General features: G+C 39.3%; 2 protein-coding genes across 2 annotated transcripts; both read left to right on the top strand.

Annotated features, from left to right (window-relative positions):
* The first annotated feature begins 1,198 nt into the window (after positions 1 to 1,198).
* On the top strand, positions 1,199 to 9,053 carry LOC102228757 (poly [ADP-ribose] polymerase 14-like). The gene is made up of 15 exons (XM_023346380.1): positions 1,199 to 1,364; positions 2,796 to 2,888; positions 3,045 to 3,281; positions 3,368 to 3,592; positions 3,667 to 3,733; positions 4,786 to 4,932; positions 5,058 to 5,117; positions 5,342 to 5,518; positions 5,745 to 5,883; positions 5,984 to 6,042; positions 6,829 to 6,908; positions 7,005 to 7,224; positions 7,316 to 7,470; positions 7,546 to 7,723; positions 7,882 to 9,053. Exons 2-15 carry the CDS (start codon positions 2,796 to 2,798, stop codon positions 8,160 to 8,162), a joined length of 2,118 nt encoding a protein of 705 aa, XP_023202148.1. The 5' UTR covers positions 1,199 to 1,364; the 3' UTR covers positions 8,163 to 9,053.
* A 104-nt stretch (positions 9,054 to 9,157) lies between these two features.
* On the top strand, positions 9,158 to 20,408 carry LOC102229022 (poly [ADP-ribose] polymerase 14-like). The gene is made up of 15 exons (XM_005812999.2): positions 9,158 to 9,480; positions 10,633 to 10,793; positions 11,855 to 13,927; positions 14,070 to 14,306; positions 14,396 to 14,620; positions 14,722 to 14,788; positions 15,578 to 15,724; positions 15,815 to 15,874; positions 16,036 to 16,212; positions 16,443 to 16,581; positions 16,668 to 16,723; positions 17,786 to 18,457; positions 18,562 to 18,695; positions 18,791 to 18,968; positions 19,078 to 20,408. Exons 1-15 carry the CDS (start codon positions 9,306 to 9,308, stop codon positions 19,356 to 19,358), a joined length of 4,782 nt encoding a protein of 1,593 aa, XP_005813056.1. The 5' UTR covers positions 9,158 to 9,305; the 3' UTR covers positions 19,359 to 20,408.
* Positions 20,409 to 20,518: the final 110 nt, after the last annotated feature.

The raw sequence follows: 20,518 nt of genomic DNA, 5'->3' as shown, positions 1-20,518 counted from the left end.
CTTGTCTTTCCTTTTCTTTTTTTTCACTTCACGCGTCCAGCTTAGAAGTCGGATGATCTGGGAAAGCGTTTGTTTAGAGTTGTATAACTGTTTTAAAACAGAGACTCTCACGCTGCCCAGCTTAATCGTTTCCGGATCTCTCTCGCTTACACACTCAATGCTGCGGAAGGGCGGGTCCTGCAGCGGCAGTCCGAATTCTGATTGGTTTAAACTCACTGGAAGCTAAACTTCCTATTGGCTAGGTAGACCACCTAGCTTCCCTAACCTCCGTTTCTTAAAGAGGCATCCCCATTTTATGTGGGTTACACAACCATTTGCTTTTTCTGTTAAAAATGTCTTCAACCACACGTAGATGGATGTGAAAGTAAAAATTACTTCCACTTTCCAAAGTTTGTCTTTGCAACATTATTTCAAAGACTTCCTCTTTTCCAATAATTTTTCTCAAAATGTCCCCACTGTGCTTCTTGATTATTTGTTACGTTTTCAAAAGCAACACCAACCACACAGTCATTCCTGGGATGTAAAAGCTCCTTCTTATGAACTAAATATTCTTTCAAACTTACAAGGATTAATAAAGTTTATTGTAGCATTGTTCTTCCGACAGCCTAAACTTCAAGAAGATCTGTGCACTAACATCCTGAAATATGTGATCAGTTTTGCTGGGGGTCAAAAATAAAACTTAAAGCTACTAATTAAAAACTAAACCATTACATAAACAAATGTATTCATTCATGATGGTATAAATGTGGAATCAAAAATGACATTTTTAGAGGCTTTCGTTTCAGCATTATGTAATTCTTAGAGAGGAATGTGTGGAGTTGTTTGTGTAGCTTAGTTACATTTTTTAAACGCCCTTTGGCAAATTGCACCTAAATTAATGTTTTTATTTCACAGAACCAAAATACCTAGAAGATAAAAAAAAAGTAGTTCAAAGTTTTCATAGAATCTTTTGAGGGAATTTATTTACTTCTTTATTTATTGATATTGAGGTGCTATAATTACTATCAAAACAGTCATCATTAACGATTGCATTTCATTACATTACAATTATGATAACAATGTCTATTATAGTTTTATTGCTGTTTTGCAAACAGGTGTGGGTTACCGGCGTTGCACGCTTCCATATATCGACACCTGGCCAACAGGCGGCGCAAACGCAACCTAAACTTTCCAGCTCCGCCTTGTAACAACTCCACTGCTGTCTTGATTTATGTAAAGATAAGTCTTCTTCCGTCTGAACCAGTCAAAGAAAGAGGCTCAATGCTTCCTCATTTGATGTCGTTGAACAAAAGGAGATTCTAGTAGAGAGTCATATAGTTGGCAGGGGGGGAAAGTTTACTGCTTTGCTTTTAAGGAGAGAGAAGGTAAGAAACAAAATAAATTTGCTAAAGTTTCTTATCTTTTTTTGCTAACTGTTTACTGCTATATTTGTGGCCATCAATGTTTTAAAAAACAGGCATTTTTCTAGGTTTCACTTTCGCCTCTCACTGAGCTCACATGCTGATGAGTTACATTGTGGTTAAATAACCCACACTCTACATATCCGAACCTGTCAGAACACGAAAGAAACAAAGAAAAGCAGAGTGTTGGTGTGTAAATGTGTACTTCAAGAACAGTGTGTGAAGTGCAAAGCAAAGTATCTGCAGTGTCTTCAAATATTAAGGGGGGGAAATGTGATTAATTAAACTGGAATTGTATTTACCACATCTAAAATAACTTTAAAATAATAGCATCAGGGAAACTTTGTTGTATTTCTGGTGATTGAAAAACTGGCATGAAAAAATGGCTCAATTATACACACTGATAGGAATCCCTCAGACAAGTTTCCATAGCAGGATAGCCGGTGTTGCGCTTGATAATGTCAAGGTGTTGAGCTTTTCAAGAAAGTTTGTAGTGATCGCATCAGGACGTTGTCTGATTTATGCACAGATACAAACATTATGAAAACAGAAGCAGGCAAGAAATCCAACAAAAAAACGCAGAACGAAAAGCAGGATGTGGTGATGCTTCTGCCAGCAGAAAATCCACATCATGTATGTGTTTGAAGTAAAAAAATATTATCGGAGCACGCTGAATCAGAGAGCGGCGGCTTTCTCTCTTTTGGCAAGCAACTTTGTGTGTCAAAGAATTTTTCTTGTTCCACTGCCAAACATCTCAGAAACATATCTCTAGTTTCCTAAAAAAAATAATCATTTAAAATACACTTCTACCAAGACAAATCAAGCAGTTCTTTTAAATGCTCCAAGGCTGAATCTAAGAAGTACTACTAAAAACATGTTTGCCTTGAAAAATATCAGAAAATAAAAGAAACTCAGCAATGAACGATACCGCAGGTGTGCGCTGGCTCTGTGAGGCTTTTCTTCAGGATGATTTTGCAGGGAATGGGTAATGATTGTGGAAGATGTTCTGTGGGATGTGGATTCATTACCCATTCATGCATCGGTATATGGATTCAGTGGGCAGGGGTGATGGACTTTTCGAGTCATACCGACCACTCATAGCACCTTTACACCATGTCACATTCCCCCAGCTTGCCTCTTGGTACACAGATCAGTAAGTAACTCGGAGTTTAGTCCCTGGACCTGATGGCACATTGACGTAGTTGTGAAAGATGGAGTCAAACTGACAACTTTCTGACTGCAGAGTACTCTTTGCCTCACAGCTACCTCTGAGACTACTGTACCTGTCATGCTAGTCGGGGTGGATGACAGCTGAGCAAAGTCATACTGATGGGTTGATGGTAAGTCTGTGATGGGCATCCTGAGGCAATAACTATCAAGTGTTTGGCGTTTCAGATGCATTTTCCGGGTCAACAAGCAGCAAGTGGAGCCACTCCTGGAACTGGTTACCAAGTCGAGGTTGTTCAAGGAGCCATTGAGGATCAGCAGGTAAGTAACTGTGTGTCCATGTCAGAATTGCATCAATAAATTCCTCAATACTTTGTTGAGGATGTTTAAGATGTTGAAGTGCATTGTGTTAAACTCTAGATTAAACAAGTTTTTACTGGTGTTTAGCTAGTTGAAACATATTTTTTCGTCCTCTAGGACGATGCCATCGTATGTCCTATGATTGGCCATGATCCTCTCTCTTCTCACATTGGAAAGACTTTGAGCAATATAATTGGAAAACAGCTGAAAGAAAAGTTTACCAAGGAAACAGGAAAGGCGACTCTGCCAGGTGAAACAGTTGTGGTTGACGGCCTACCTGGTCTTAAATGTAAAGCAGTCATCTTCCTCAACCTACTCTGCTGGGATAATAAAGAACATGGATCTGCAGCCCAGGTGACGAACTTGTGTAAAAATCATACTTCAAATGTTGCCGTTGCCGTGTCTTCTTCAAAACTACAAGCGTTGCTTTCACTTTCCAGGCGCTACGACAGGGAATCAAACGGATTCTGGCCATCTGTAAAATCAGAGGCTACAGCTCAGTAGCTCTGCCGGTTCTTGGGACTGGCGTTCTCTTACGCTTTCCACACAAAATTGCTTCCACAATTCTTCTGGAGGAGATTGGTGTATATGGACAAAACCGGACCGAGAAGACATCCTTCCGAGTTCGAGTCATCGTTTACCCGAAGGACAAAGAATCGAGCCAGGTAAGAGAAATCTTTGGTTTTAAAATTGAGAGTTTGACACTTTTCTTTTAAACACTTTTTTATTTCTTTTACAGGCCTTTAAGTGCACCCAGGGTGTGTTGCTTCAAAACGGATACATAAGCCATGTTGATTTAGCTGAAGGTTATATAATTTTTTTTCATAATATTGTGAATACTGTGTATCTAAATGATCTTCACATATTATTTTTACCTCATCTGTATTTGATCAGCGTTCTGACTGATTGGCCTCTGGCCAGTGACCTTCAGATGTTTAATATTTGAACTTCTTTTTTTACTGTAAGCAGCTTCCTAATGCTAAGCTAAGCTATGTAGCGTACGCAGTGCATCTGATTTGGTTGAGGTTTTGCTTTTGTGACGTCCACAAAAATATACTTTGTGGAATACACACTGAAGTGGCAACAGTTAAGAAGTTAAATCATTATCCTTCAATTTGTTACCTCATATTCCCACTGGTAACTTTTGGCCTTCTGCCTTTTTTATTGCTCCTTTAGTGTTGAACCACTAGCTTGCGATCCAACAAGAACAATTAAATAAGCACTTTGGTGTTACCTAAAAATATATAGTTTATAAGAAAGTATTCAGTGTATCAGTTAGTTTCTAATTTTACAGATGACCAGAATGATTAAAGGTAGCAAAATCTATAAAGACTGTCATGAAAACTGGACTTTATACACTTTTATAAAACCTCATGAAAAATAATGAGCAATAACGGCTTCAGCATAGTCATATTATATACAGACCTATTCAGTAACTTATAATATTATTGAAAGGGTAACTTGTTGTTTTATTCTTCTGTTTACAGTGAATGGAAACACAACATTTAAGATTAGAATATTACATCAGACAAATTAAAGACATTTAGGGGTCATGAAAACTATATTAATTTTACTTCTACACATTGTATGTTGGTACAATGGCAATAAAGGTTAATCTCATCTATAATAACAGCATAACATTTTGATCGACTGGACATTTCAGACTTGCCTCCACTTACACTTCAGAACTCTTAACTTTAAACCTGTTGTTGGAATTTTACAGATGTTATATTCTTAGAACAGGCACAACAAAAGGACCAGGAAATCACACGCAACCCGTTTGATTTATAGATTATGAGATTAAAATAAAAAACATAAAGAAGAAAAACATGTTTTGTTCTTGTTGCCCCCTCTGCAGGTTCCTTTTACCAATGTGTGTCTGTAATTGATGACGAGATCACAGCCATGATCGGCAGAGTCAAACTTCAGCTCGTCTGCGGTGACATCGTAAACGCAGGAACTGATGTCATCGTCAACACGACCAACTTTACTAATCTATTGACTGGTAATATTTGAGTGTTTACTCTTTAATAAACATAGAAAAGGACAAATGGGTTTTACTGATTTCCTTATGTAGCATTTCAGTTGGCCTTTATTTTTACTGATATGTGAATATTATACATTTCAAAGGTGTCTCCAAAGCCATTCTGGAAGCAGCCGGCCCTGCTGTCCATGCTGAGTTGCTACAAGGTAAACCTCATTGACAGATTAAAAAAATATATATTTTTTTATGTTCATAGAGCATGCTTCCTCGAATCACTTTAGACCAAATCAAAAGTGAGTAAAAGTAGTCTTTGGGTCAACTTTCATATTCATTTTTAATACTCCGGATGCCCTCAAATGAAAGCTATTATCTAACTGTAATTGGAATATGTTTCAGATAAAGAATCGTATTTGCTTTTGTTTGCTTTTAGTGGGCACCCCAGAAGACCTCATTTGCTCAACATCAGCTGGGCAGCTTGGATGCAAACAAATTATCCATGCCAGGTTCAAGGGCAGCACCCAGAGGATCCGCAGCACTTGCAAAAAAATCCTGCAGCACTGTGAGAGCAAAGGATATGGCTCAGTGGCCTTCCCAGCCATTAATACAGGTCTGTATAAACTCATCTGTGTGTCATTAAATACCTACTTGCTTACAGCAGGTAATCTGTTAGGTGAGAAGAAGGAAAAAGTTACAATTTTTGTGTTAAAATTAATAATAAGTTTGGAATTGGTGCTTAGCAAGCAAAGAAGACCCAACCAGCCATGTTAAGCATGTAAATAGAAACACAGCTAATAATAGCATGTCAACTTCAAGCTGTTTGTTCACCACTACAGGACAGGCCAGGATGCTCTTTGGTGAATCTTGCAAAGCAATGCTGGACGGCATGGCCGTGGCTATTAAGGAGATGAATCCAGATTTTGTATCTCTGATCCGCATCGTCATCCTGGAAAAGCAGGTCTTTCAGGCTTTCAGGTGAGATGGTGAACTCAGAGCAGCCATACTATGTTTTTTTGTTTTTTCTTTAGGTCGTGATGCGCTGTTTTAATATTGTAACGTTGTAACGTTCCAACAGATCAGAGCTGGAGAGTCGCTGTCAGCAGGACGACGTTCAGAGCTGGTTCAGCTTTCTAGGTTTTATTTACATTTTCTTTAGTGAATCATTTTGACATAGATTAATGATTCAATCCACTCACATAGATTGTACTTAGTAAGAATTTTTTATTTTGTATTGCATCATTTGTATCAAAAGGTAGTTCTTCTTCATTTGCCCTATAGATAAGAGGAAGTTACCCTTTCTGGGTAAAGTTACCACATGAAGAATCCAAACCACTTCTTCCTTTTTCCTAAACTTACTTCCTTGGGGGCGTTAGAGCGTTCAGTTGGCTGTTCTTCAGTTCTCTTAATCTCAATGATTTTAAACAAAATTCACATCCCTCATCTACAAAACCAATCATCTTTAGCCTACGCTGGCAGGAAGTCATCTACGCTTATAATTCATGGATCTGGACATGAATTATGGGCATTTCATGCCAAATGTAAAAGTTAGAGAGGCAGTACTACAAATCACTTCTTCAGGTCACTTTATCATTTTTGATGACCTGTGAAGTTTTGGGACAACATGGATCGAAGCCAGTGGTATAACTATACACATAACAGCATTACTTAACTAGGTTGCACTTTCATATTTAAATTGAGTTGGAGACTAAAGTCATTGACTTTCTTGCCAACATTTTGAAAATTAAAAATCAGAAAATGTAGTCTGTTCTGAGTCTGTTAGCCTTGTAGATTTTGAGCAAATTCTGCTAACATATGGAACAAGGGGATTTTTCTTTCCTTTTACAATCTCATCAGTCAAAAATATTAATGAAGCCTGTAAGGAACGAACAGTTCCTTAAATGTATCTATTTCCTGTTTTAGGCTTCTCTAAACGACCAACAAAGAAAATACTGGACATGTATTTAGGAAGATCATCGTCTACATCACCACAAGACCAAACGGTAATGTTGCCAGCACCTGGTCCAGTGGAGTCACAAGAAATCCACTGTGGCTTTGATGTCGTCAATGTCACGAAATATTTGGGGGGGATCTTGCAGGCTGAGCTTCCAGAGGGAGCAAAGTGGGCGATTGAAGATGAAAGTGGAGAATTGCTGGAACTCTGCCTGCTTGACAAGGAAGCAGACGTGAAGAGAGAATTGTCCTTGGATATGTCGACAAAGGATGGCAAACGCTTCACAGTAAACTTAAAAACCAGAGAAGCAACAGAGTGTTTGACAGGCAAATCATACGAAATGAAAAACGTGGCGACTGAGCCTGGTATGCTGCATACTGTAGCTTCTCATGTTCCCATTATTCAATATCTAACTGAACTGTTTCAGCATTTAAAATCTCAAAATTATTTGAATAGACAGTGTGGCTTCTCCTTTGTCGCTGGAGTTACCGCCACAGTGGGAACCTATGAATGGGCAGCACTTTAAAAAGGTAGAGTTGGACCCTAAATCGACTGAGTATCAGGATGTGGCCGACAATTTCCATAAAACTACTTCCTACAACATTCACAAGGTAGGTTTGCTTACACAGAAACGTCATCACATTATCCCAGCAAAAACAAAATGTGAGTAATTCTTTGGGACGCAGATCGAGCGAGTGCAGAACGTCTTCCTGTGGCACGCCTTCAGCATCTGCCGGCGCCGTATACTTTCCAAGAACGGCGAAGCAGACCTGGGCGAAAAGTTTCTCTACCATGGTACATCTGCAAAATCATGCGACACCATCGAAAGAGACCGATTCGACAGGAGTTACGCAGGACAGCATGGTAAGACTTGATTTAAAAAAAATAATATATATATATATATATATATATATATATATATATATAGAATATAATGACTAATGCAAAATGACAAACACAATGAATCCCAAAATGTTTATCATTGCGTTAAGTGGATTTGTTTTCATGTAACTTTCTTGCAGCTGCAGTATTCGGAAAGGGGGTTTACTTTGCTGTCAACGCAAAATACTCAGCCACCAAATACTCCTTAGCAGACGAATCGGGCCTGAAGCGACTGTACATGGCTCGTGTTATTACTGGCCGCTACACTGTTGGTAGTTCCACCATGAAAGCCCCCCCTCCTCGAGGTACAGACCCTACCGACTGCTTCGACAGCTTGGTAAACTGTCAGGTGCAGCCTGTCATCTTTGTTATCTTCCACGACGACCAGGCCTACCCAGAATACCTCATCACCTTCAGCTGAGCAACACCAAGGACACGCGGAAACGTTCACACCTTGCAAGTCGTAGTCACTGTTCCCTCACTGGGACATTCCTCTTCTCAGTGCCTCTGGTTTGATTTAAAATCCCACAATTTGGGCTCCTCCAGCTCTACCTCTCATTCACTGTTTGTATCAAACTTTCCACCAACCTGATCTGGATGATTGACTATTGTATTGGAGGGAGAAAAAAAAAGACAATGCTTTGACGAGAAATTCACACTTTGTCAATCACAACCAATCACTTTTTGTTCTTATGGCCAAATGTCACTGTGGGTATGGTGCCATTTCTAAAACCAGTGGAGTGTGACATCCAAAAAGTTACAATATGTTGTTATCTGAACAGATTTGATCCTTCCTGTGTTTTGACATCTTGTTCTACCGTTTTGCAGCAAACTGGAGACACGTTTCAACTTGCTTGCTCTGCAGCAGTTCAGTGCATTACTAACTGTTGAAAGGAAAAGGAGACTCTGCTAATCCAGAGTCTTTCCAAAGCTCTCTGAGTATTCATTGGTTATTATGTTACTTTTTAAAATTATTTTTTTATTTCTGTGTCCTGACTAGTTCATGGATGAATTTCGATTCGCCAGTCATGATCCCAACAGTGCTCACTGGAATATTCAGAAATGCACAAAACATCCATTCGTGTCCAATGTAGTTAGTATAGTTTTTGGTATTTTTAAGGTTCTAATTGATGCATGCACAAACACAGTATATTTCTTTATACCACTGGTAAATTTGGGATTTATTTATTTATTTGTTTATTTATTGTACCATAACTTTACATAACTTTATTTCTGGGGAAAAACACCAAACTTGTAATGCATTAAAATGACAAATTATGTCATTATTTCTTTCTGTAAAATAAAATGGAGAAAGTTGCATGCTTTCCTTACATCTGTTTGAGATTGCGGCTCTCATAAATCACAGAACCTCCTCAGGCGGCGTGTTTTCACCCTCTGCTGACGTCGGCTTACAACAATAACAGGAAGCCGCTGTGCGCAAACTCGTCACGCAAAATTGCGATGCCAGCTGATTTCCGAACAGCCAGAGACGCGTTCAGGTGCGTCTTGCAAGTGGAATAAACTCCCCCAGTTTATTCGTCGGTTTCTTCGATTGGCGCTCACCATGGACGCGTCTTACAAGTTTCCCGTCTTCTTCGACTGCGGCCGTTTGAACGACGAAGAAAAGAAGAAGATAGAAAATCATTTCCAGATTCGGCGCAAGTCGGGCGGCGGAGAGAGCGGCGCGTTGACCGAAGTCGGCGGAAAAGTTTACAGCATTGCTTTTAAAGATCAGCAAGGTAAGACAGCGGACTCATTGAATATAAGGTTCAATTATTTTCTTTCATGAGAACGAGTTGAAAGCGAAAGTAAAATCTGACTGGCGGACATGTCGCAGCATATAGTAATTATATATATATATATATATATATATATATATATATATATATATATATATATATATATATATATATATATATTATTAGTTTACGAAAGTATTTTAGAAGACATATAGAATGTTTTATTAATATGTTATTTAGTTTCTTTTTCTGCTAGGCTGTGTATGTCTCTTTCTATTTTTAGACACACAGTTCATAGTTTCACTTTCACATTTGAGTGTTCAGGAGTTAAATGCAGTGGTCCCCCCCCCCCCCCCCCCCCCCCCCCCCCCCCCACCCTATTGCATAATTTAATAAATAATAAATAGCTGGAATAATGAGGTGTGTGTGAGTGTTTTTTTTTTTTTTTTTGATAGCTACAATATTCTTATAACACCTACAAGACCTTCACCCTAAAAATATATTATTATTATTATTATTATTATTATTATTATTATTATTATTATTATTATTATTATTTTATTACTTAGGGGGTTGACCAAATCAGTTAACATTAATATTCTATCAAATCATGGGTAGAATATTTGATTTAAAAACATTTAAGACAACTTCATCATATTAATACTGTGAGCGAAACATGTTTGAGATGCTTCTCAGACTCAATATTTGGAGAAAAAATATTTTTGTCCTACACAATAAATCCAGTTGGAGAAAAATAAATAAATCAGTAACCATGCACCTTCTTACAGGTCTGGAATAAAGATATGATTGGTTGATTCATTGATGTTTGTGTGTGTGTGCTGTCTTAATTGTGAACCATTTATCCTCTATAATCAACAGTTTTAAGTGAGTAAAATAATGAGTGTTAAATAATGAGGTTCAAGTCGAGGTTGCAAAATTACCGGCACCACAGGTGACGGTAAAATGAAAGCGGTGAGTTAGAGCCAGTTAATCAGAAACAGTCTGAAGTCCTTTACAACAATGAAAGTAGAATGGATTCTGTATCACTTCTCAAATGTGTGCTACCACAACAGACATACATTTGGCATAAATCTATTAAAGAAATGTTCATTCTTTTTGGATAACTTATTTCTCATTTTTCCACTCCTGTAGCTCAACAAAGGGTCCTGCAGAAACCTAAGCATGTTGTGGATGTAGCTGGCGTTACCGTAGAGCTGATTGTGCGAGACAATCCCGGACCCGCCCCTGGTGACACCTCTCCGCCTTCGGACCAGTCAGCCAACCCGAACCTGAATGCATCGACCACATCTCCGGTACGTTTTTGAAAATCGAGGAAAACTTAAATAAAGTTGGAAAGCTTTTTTTTTTTCTTTCTTCATAGTTTTATGACAGATTGTTTCATTGCAACATGTGCTTTTTGCTCCATCTCTTAAAAGTCAGAGTGCACATGTACATGACCACAAGCGTTTTCCCACCTGAATACCAATGAAATCAGTTCACCATTTCAAATATTAATTTAGCCTGCAGCCAGCAGAAACAATTTTAAAACTTGAGATCTTGTGATGTAACCTCAACTTCTCTTAATCATCCAGGCCATGTCAAAAGATTGAATTCAAAGTTTCTTTCCTAAGCTGCTCACACAGGCCCAGGAAGTAGAGACCATTATATAGAATGGGTGTGGCCCAGGACGCAGTAAAGCAGAAATTGTGCTGAGCTGGATTCCTGTGGAGACTTAATTCCTCCTCAGCTGTGCTTCTAGAGAAATTTGCGGGTCTTTGTAACTCCAAAAATGCATTCAATTATACTCTGAGCTATCTAATTTGAAAATTAAAACCTAATTAAAAAACACAATCGACATCTTTAATAAAAAAATTTAATAAAATGTCACAAAAGTTCATAACTTTTTTTAAATAATCATGCTGTTGAACCTTAAATTTTTGTAATTTCTCATCAAAACTCAAGTTGCTTCTACATGGGCCACTTTTAGAAATTTAATAGATAATTGAATGTAATTGAATGGGATTAAACCGTTGGCAGGAAATATAAACCTTGTCTTGATTTAAACCTGTGTGGAAGTAAAATACACATGAAAGACTGACCCTGGTACAGTTTAGGGAATTATTCCTGTTATTGACATGTTTTTTATTATTATTTTATTTTATTTTGTATCTCAGGAGATATTGTAGATATTTCCTATTGAAGTGTTTTCTGGATTGTCCCTGACATGATCAGGAAAGGTAGGAGTTACAGAATAAGCTCTAACATTTAGGTTTGAATCACTGTATCTTTTACAGTATCGAAAAGTAGCTTCTAGAAGAATCTGTTGTGCGCTGAAAAGCTAACCTGATGCATGTTTTATTTTTTCTGGCAACAGACACAGCTGTCCGGTATCCCTCCAAAACTGCCACCAAGTAGTGAAGAATATGAGCTAAAGCTCGACTCGTATCTCCTCCGTTACCTGAAGGAATCTCCAAAAGTCAAAGGGGAACTAGACAGTAAGCTGGCCTTGCTTTCCTGCACCGCTGAGCTCCAACCACAGGAGGAGAGAGTTTTAGTCAGGCGAGTAGCTCAGCCAGGTGCCGCAGCTGAACCCAACGACTGGAAATCTGAGGTGAACCAACTGTTTGATGGCTTCACGTGCCACTATGAGATGGACGCTCACAAAGTCAAAGCTTTGCTGCAGTCCTACAGCTCTCGTCAGCCTGCAGATGAGGTGAAGGTGTACAGTGACGTTGGAATGACTGTGGTTGTGGGAGAACGAAGCCAGGTGGAAGCAAAGTTAAGAGATTTAGAGTCTCTCTACGTTAAAAATAAAGGATCTCGTCCAAGTGACATGCAAACCACTGTTCGTCGAATCGGTGAGGCGAAACTGCGTCTCCTGTGGAAGGAGATTGAAAGCAGTCTAGGGCAAGACTTTCCAGCGTTGAAGGTCACACAGGCTGATGAAGGTAAAATAGCTCTAATGGGGTCTGTGGAAGAAATTCTCAAGGCCGGTGAGGTAATTAGTGAAAAGGAGAAACTAGTGCTGGAGAGGACGATTACTGACAAAAGCCTACAATTTCTGGCATTCTTAAAAAACGTCTATGGTGGTCCCGGAATGCTTTGCGAGTTTTTGGGAGTGGCTAAGGCGGTGGAAGCAGAAATACGAGACACAGCGCTCCACTTCTTCTCTTTCAGTGCCGACAATTTAGACGAGTCTGTCAAAATGATCCAAAAGAACTTTAACGATGTCACTTATGATATTCCTAACTACCCTGTTTTGCCGCCAGCGCTTTGTGAAGCGCTTAAATCCAAGGCAAACGAGATTAACCAAACGCAGTGCAGGGCTAATGTTGGGTTTGGTGCAGGTGGCACTGTGTGTTTGTCCGGCCACTCGGCAGAGGTTGACGAGCTGAGTGAAATTGTATCTCAGTTTATCTTGGACCAAGTAAGCGTTGAGGGAAAAGTCACTCTCCCCTTCCCAGAATTATGTCCCCTTTTAACCGAGTTTCTGCAGAGACAGAGATTTGACTGTTCAGGTGTTACCTTCACTCCTGTTGCATCATCTTCCAGCCCCATGGTGTTGCTTGTAGGTCCATCCATCAAAGTGACTGAGGTCAGGAATAGACTGGGTCCACTTCTTCAATCTGTTGTGCTGAACAAAGTGACCATTGACCTGCCAGGGGCAGGGAGATATTTTAGTGGTCACCCTGGAAGAGATATGCTCTTAAAGGTTGCAGAATCTCAGAAGTGTCTCATACAGCCCGAGGAACAGCCTCACTTGAGTAGACCGATGACTCGTCTTTCTAAATACAATCTTCAGCATGGGCTGCAGGTGATAGTTTATCAGGGTGACATAACAAAACAGAATGCAGATGGCATTGTAAATGCCGCCAATGAAGATCTAAACCACATCGGTGGTGTTGCTGCTGCTCTGAGTAAAGCAGGTGGTCCTCAGGTGCAGAAAGAAAGCAGAGCCCTTGTGAAAGGGCATGGAAAGATTGCTGTCGGTGATGTAGTGGTAACTACAGGGGGCGACCTGAAGTGCAAGAGCCTGCTCCATGCTGTTGGACCTGAAAGTGGGAGAGCTAGTGGCAGAGAGAGGAGCTTACTGGAGAAAACTGTTAGCAACGCTCTGAAATTAGCCGAACTGATGGAGTTCAAGTCTATAGCCCTGCCGTGCATCAGCTCAGGCATTTTTGCCGTTCCCATCAAGGTTTGCTCTGAGGCCATCGTAACGGCCATCAAGGAGTTTGGTAGTCAGGACGGGCGAAGTCTTAGCAAAATCATTCTGATAGATAAAAGGGAAGAGGTGGTGAGGGCCATGCAGGACGCATGTGACCGCCTTCTGCCTGGGAAAGATCTTGGATTCAAGACGAACGTTGCTGACCAAGAAGGAGCAAGCGGCGCCACTGCTGAAACTCCTGTACAAGTTGAGATTGTTAAGGGAACAATTGAGAACCAACAGGTAAGAAGTTTTGCTTACAAGCCAAGCTGCATAAGAAAGGAATTTCATATGATCATTTTAGACTACAGTTAACCCTGATCATTTCCTAGGCATGAAAATAAGGTTGTGTTAACCTAGACTAAATCAAATTGCTCTGTCCTAGGCGGATGCCATTGTGTCTCCTATGATTGGCCATGATCCTGTGTCTACACGCATAGGAAATATTTTAAAAACAAATGTTGGACCACAGCTGGAAGCATTGTTTTACCAGGAAGCAGGAGGGGCAACACTGCCAAGTGATATAGTTGTAGTTGAGAGGGTACCTGTTGTCAAATGTAAAGCAGTCATCTTTCTCAACCTGCAGTGTTGGGATAACAAACAAGATGGACCTGCAATTGGGGTAACATAAGTACTTATAATTTCTTCATAAATTGCTTGTTTTTGTTTGTTTGTTTGCTTTTTATAACAATCACCATTTTAACCTCCCAGATGCTGCGGCAGGGAATCAGAAAGATACTGAATGCTTGTAGCAGCAGAGGCTACAGTTCAGTTGCTATTCCAGTGCTGGGAACTGGAGCTCTCCTGAAGTTTCCACACAACGTGGCGTCTAGGATTCTTCTGGAGGAAGTTGGTGCCTTCGAACGAAAGCGGACCAGCGGTTCACCTTTCCTGATCAGAATTGTTGTCCATCCTACAGACAGAGAATCAAACAAGGTTAGGAAAATGCTATTTTTTTTATCTTTTTGTTTTACTAGATTGGGCTTAGATCATTGTACAGTAGATTGGACTCAGACGTTTTAACATTTCTATTGCAGGCACTCCAGTCTGCCCAGGCATCGTTGCATCTCAGAGGATTTACAAATGACGTTGATCCAACTCAAGGTTGGTTTCATTTGTATGTTTCTAAGATGCTTTGGTTTCTTTTCTGATAACGTTTACATTTTAAATGTTTTCAAAGTACCAAAATGTGACTTGCACTGAAATAAAATGCTCTTCTACTAAAAGAGAATTTTAGTAGAATTGTCTTAGTGTTGAGACAATTGGCCCCTTGATTGCAAGAGAGCTTCCATTTTTTATATCCCAACCACCTTCAAGAAAGCTAGCCTTTTTACTTTCTGCTTTTCTGGTGGCGTTCTAAGTTTTGTTTCCAAGGGGATTAGCCTTGTGGATTAAAAACTGATTTTTTTTGTTTACTTAAAATGTTTCAATTTGTACTTGTATTATTACTTTGTTCCTGTGGATAATCTCATCTTTTTAATGCCTTGACCTCTGAAAACTGACATACTACTGAAATTAGCGCTCTTATTCTGCCTGCAGTTTGCATTTGATGACATATTTGAGAATTACAGCAACAGTTGTTTAATATTCTAAAGTTTACTAGAATATCAAAGACAGAATAAATGATCAACAATGTCTTACCAAGTGAAACGGCACGCTAGAGCATCATTTATAGGGTTAAATGGACCCTAGACAGTGTAGTTCACTAAAACAACCATACCAAGATATTTTGACTTCACGTCAACATAGAAATAATATCTTTATATTGTTCTAAATGTTGCTAGAACCTCCCACTTCTGCGCACCTAGCGAGTTTAATATTAACAGAATATATAAAGTAACAAAAATATTAAATCATATTTGTATTTTTCTTTTTAAATGCTTGCTTTTTTAGCTTCCTTTTACCGACATGTCTCCATGGGTAAGGATGAGGTCGCGGCCATGATGGGTGCAGTCAAGTTGCAGATCATCCACGGTGACATTGTAGCTGCAGGAACCGATGTTATTGTCAACACTACTGACTTCATTGATTATCAGTCTGGTACGATGTGAATGTCTGCCTGGAAATTTAAAAAGAAAAACGATTTGTCGTCTTAAATTTATGCTGCCATTACTATGGTTTTCCAAACAGGGGTCTCTCACGCCATTTTGGCAGCAGCAGGGCCGGCAGTCCTTGCAGAATTGACGAGAGGTAAAACAACAAGAACAAGAAAAATTGTGAATGTGATAAATATGTCTCGGGTTTTAGGTTTGAACCAAAGAAATCTATGTTTGAGAGAATAGGATGTTTTGAAAGTACTAATTTACTTATTGCCAGACTTGCCAAATTTAAACTGAATGTTCTTTTTTCAGTGGGCACACCTCCAGACCACTTCTGCACAACACAACCTGGACTTCTTGGGTGTAAGGAAATCGTCCATGCTAGCTTTAAAGCCGACTCTGATGTGATCCGCAAGAACTGCAAAAAGATCCTGAGACTCTGCGAGAGCAAAAGATTCAGCTCAGTGGCATTCCCAGCCGTTAATACGGGTTTGTGCTTCATCTCAATACGTGGTTTGCTTAAAGCGGATTTATGTAGAGAAAAAAGTGAAAACGACGGTATTAAATAATGTATAGCATCAGCCAAAGTGAAAATGTTACATTGATATGAACAAATATATTTCTTCAACCACCAAGCCTTTCACTGCAAGCAAATAAACATAAGAATGCCTAATATCTGCAGGTTCGTTTACAGTTGAGCTGCCTCTTTGCCCTTGTAGGACGGGGTCAAATGAGTCCTAACGTAGCTGCTACAGCGATGCTGGACGGCTTGGCCTCAACCATCAGGGACATGAATCCTACCTCTCTGTCAGTCATCCGCATCATCATCCTGCAACAACCGGTTTTCCAGGGTTTCAGGTCAGAGGTGGACTCTCATGTCATCGCTGTGTTTTGTTTTCCGAGTCAGAACGCTTTGTTTCAGCTTCCTGTCAATGTTCTTCCAGATCAGAGCTGGAGAATCGCTTTGGACGGATTGTTCAGAGCAAACTCAGCCTCAGAGGTTTGCTTGCATCTATGACCTGTTTTAGTCCACATTGTGAACAATAATTTACCTGTTGTCCTTCAGCGGAGTTCATCTAACTAATGAGACTAGATGTAGATACTAGATTGAATTTTCAAGACGTGATATGAAATATTACACCATGGGATTGGGATTTTAAAAGAAGTGGTAAAAAATGAAATATATTCTGTGATGTGCCAAGACACAGACATAATCAATTTAGAATTAATTTGCTATTTTAAAAGTTGGATTATCTTATTGGTATTTCAGAATTTAGTTTTGAGGAAACCTAAGAGCTGCTATTATGGTGTATGGGGAGTTATATGGATATGGCTGAGCAAGAAATACAACAAGAACTCTCTACTATCGCTGTCAGACAGGATAGATAGACACAAACCTTCTAAATCCCATAATGAAGATTTCTTCTTGTTTTTGTATTGTTTTATATACATACCATGAAATTTGAAGGCTTTCTAATACTAATGTGGACATCTTGTTACATCAATAATAGATTTCATATTCACACTGTAGTCTTTTAAATTGCAGCTGAACCAAATTGTGTTTCAGATCCATTTTCTAAATGGTAAATTAAGTCTCTTACACAAAGCCGTCTCCAGGTTTTGTTAAAATGTGACTTTGTCAGGCAAAGTAAGTGTGCAGACCTCTTCAAAAAGTTGGAACAACATCCATGGTTGAGCAGGAGGCTCAGTTTCTTCTGCTTCTGGACATTTCTTTGGGTTAAACATGTACGATTGCACATTAATTGGTCGGTTGCACGATTATAGTAGAGCGCGTACTATAAAGAGCGCTCTCTATAGGCTCTTTATAGTACGCGTATAAAAAGTGTACTCTTTATACACTGTTTCGCGCATATAAAGAGTAAACATTGAGTTGGGATTGGCGGGCCAGCAACAACTTATATGCATAAAGACAAAAGAGCCCTTCAAAATAGTCAACCTGTGCAAAAATGGAACATGCTTTGTATAGCCCATAGACCGATTACAATGCGTTTTTAAAAAAAAGCCTAAGTCCCATCTAACTCTCTGCTTTTCCTGACTGCAGACAAAGCCAGACAAAGGCTAAAGAAGATCCAAGAAAAGTGTTCTAGACTGACAACATTCTCATCCAATCAAGACGAAACCATCTCTTCGAAGCCCGAGTCAACGGTTTTGCGAGTAATCAGCTGTGGTCCAGACGTCGCCAAGAACGTCAAGAAAGAGTTGGAGTTGATTGTGCAGAAAGAGCTCATAGAGAGAACAGTGTCTGTGCATTGTGTCTCTAAGCTAGACGCTATGGAACTGGAGGCAGTGCAGGCGAAAGTCAAACTAACGGGAATAAGCGTAGAGCACAAAGCAGTCGATACTGGTGGACCCATGGGAAGAACCGGGTCAAGCAAAAAAGAGTACGTCCTGAAAGGTTTAAAGGAAGATGTCTTGAGTGTCACCGAGTTAATAACCAAAGCAGTTCAGAAAGTACTTGAAGAAGAACTCAAAGACAAGGAAGAGGCAACGTTGGCTCTTAACATCCAGTGGGCGATGAAAGACGACAGTGGAGAATGGCAGGAGCTGAGCCTTAGTATGAACTACATGCTGGAGGAAGCTCACTTACAGAAAAAAGTCTGTGTGGACTTGGAGACGCCTGAAGGCAAGACTCTCAAAGTAAACATGAAGTCACAAGACGCCACAGACTGGACGACTGGCACAACTTATAAACTGAAAAGGACAGAGTGTAAAGGTACGGTATGAAAGGTTTTATAGTTTCTTTTTTTAGACACAATATGTTCAGCACTTTTTAATTATGTGTAAATAAAACATTTCTCTGTGTGACTTGTACTTTAGACTTGGAGTTACCGTCGCACTGGGAACCTATGCAAGACGAAGTCTTTAAAAAGGTGGAGCTGCAGCCAAACTCCAATGAATACCAGAATGTAGCAAGTGACTTCCTCAAAACTGCCAAGTACACGATCCATAAAGTAAGAATGCTAACATTATTACTCAACTAGAACAACTAAAATCTCAACTTTATAGAAAAACAATCATAAATGGGGCTTTTTTTTTGTGGTCTCAGATTGAACGTGTGCAGAACCTGTACCTGTGGAACGCCTACAGCTTGTGTCGGCAGCGTATACTAGCCAAGAATGGCCAAGCAGAACTCGGTGAAAAGTCTCTGTACCATGGCACATCTGCAGAGTCGTGCAGCTGCATTGAAAGAGACCGATTTGACAGGAGTTATGCTGGAGCACATGGTAAGCCGTGATTAACTAGCATACCTCCAACAAAAATCCAGTGCCTGAAAGGCAACTAAACAATGTTTCTAAATTATTCCAAATTTTTTTGTTGTCATTTTTCCTACAGCTACCGCATACGGAAAAGGAGTTTACTTTGCCGTCCATGCTGAATACTCTGCAAGGGGGTTTTCTCCACCAGACAAATCGGGAATGAAGCGACTGTATGTTGCTCGTGTTGTCACCGGCCGTTACACACTGGGTAAATCCGACATGAAAGCTCCCCCTGCCCGAGGTGCAGACCCCACTGATTGCTTCGACAGTTTGGTGAACAACCAGCAACAGCCAACAATGTTTATAGTCTTCCATGATGACCAGGCCTACCCAGAATACCTCATCACCTTCTGCTGAGCGGGAACATGCAGTTCCTTTGGATTTCCCTTTACCTGTAGAGCTCGTTTATCACTGGTGCATTTGGTTAATGTTCTTTTGTTTGGTTGCTTTTGTTGTATCTTTTGGTGAGATGTGTTCAGATCTATGCAAATCAATAAGAATGCTTTGTAGGATAGATGAGCAGGCAAGGATTGTAGACATTTGTCAAAAATGTAAACTTCTATAGAATCTTATTAGGGTGCAATAAAATGGCTGACTACTGAGAGGCTCTGTCAGCTGTAGTTGGGTAGAAGTGACTCAACCAGAACTTGGCCTGTCTCAATGTAGTCGTCGTTGTAATTCTCCTACTGGATAGAAAACACATTCATTGGAGGTAAATATTGATTTGTCTTTTTTTTAAATTAAAATAACTATCTGTAATGACAGAGTACGCCAACAGAAAAATGTTTCCTCTTAAAAAGTTGTTGGAGAAATTGATGAATTCCACATTTCAATAAAGGAAATGTTGAATCATTTTTAGCTTTGTAAAGTCATTCATTTGTTATTAATGTTTATAACTGACAGATTGTAGTAAATGTAATCAGCTAAAGCCGAATGCTTTCGTCACAGAGAAAACTCGGCTCATTTCTTTTTTTTTAACCCTCTTAATTTTCCTGATGATTCTTTGCAAGTTTAGTATAATTGCAATTTAAATGCCCACCGTATTTTTGGACACAGTCAAAGAACTACTGATCTATTACAGTTCTAATTATTATTATATATTGGGAGCAGATGGTCAAAATGGAGTCCTCCACATGCATGGATTTTTCTTTCTCATTAGTTTTCTTATCAATGCTTTTACTCCAAAGTAATAATTGCATTTGTAAGAAAAGTTAGTAAATAGTACAACTTTAAGCAACACAGTATGTGTTTACACTGTCTTTAATTGAAATTCATGTATATGTCGAACACAATCTTTATTGTTGGTTTTTGTTGAGAAATGTGAAATGGGCAATTTTGATTTCACAGCAAAGTCAATGTAACACAATCAAAATGTTATAAATTGGGAAAATACAAATGTTTGCCTGATTACCAGTTAAATCATGATTTAGGTCATGTATGTGTAGCACTGGAATTTTAATGATTTTGAACCAAGTCTGTATTTAACTACAAATACTTCATATACAGAATTTTATTAA

The sequence above is a fragment of the Xiphophorus maculatus genome, chromosome 14 (assembly GCF_002775205.1).
Source record: "Xiphophorus maculatus strain JP 163 A chromosome 14, X_maculatus-5.0-male, whole genome shotgun sequence".
Classification (NCBI taxonomy): domain Eukaryota; kingdom Metazoa; phylum Chordata; class Actinopteri; order Cyprinodontiformes; family Poeciliidae; genus Xiphophorus; species Xiphophorus maculatus.
The sequence above is the reverse complement of the archived record's forward strand: the minus strand, read 5'-3'. Positions and strand labels throughout refer to the sequence as shown.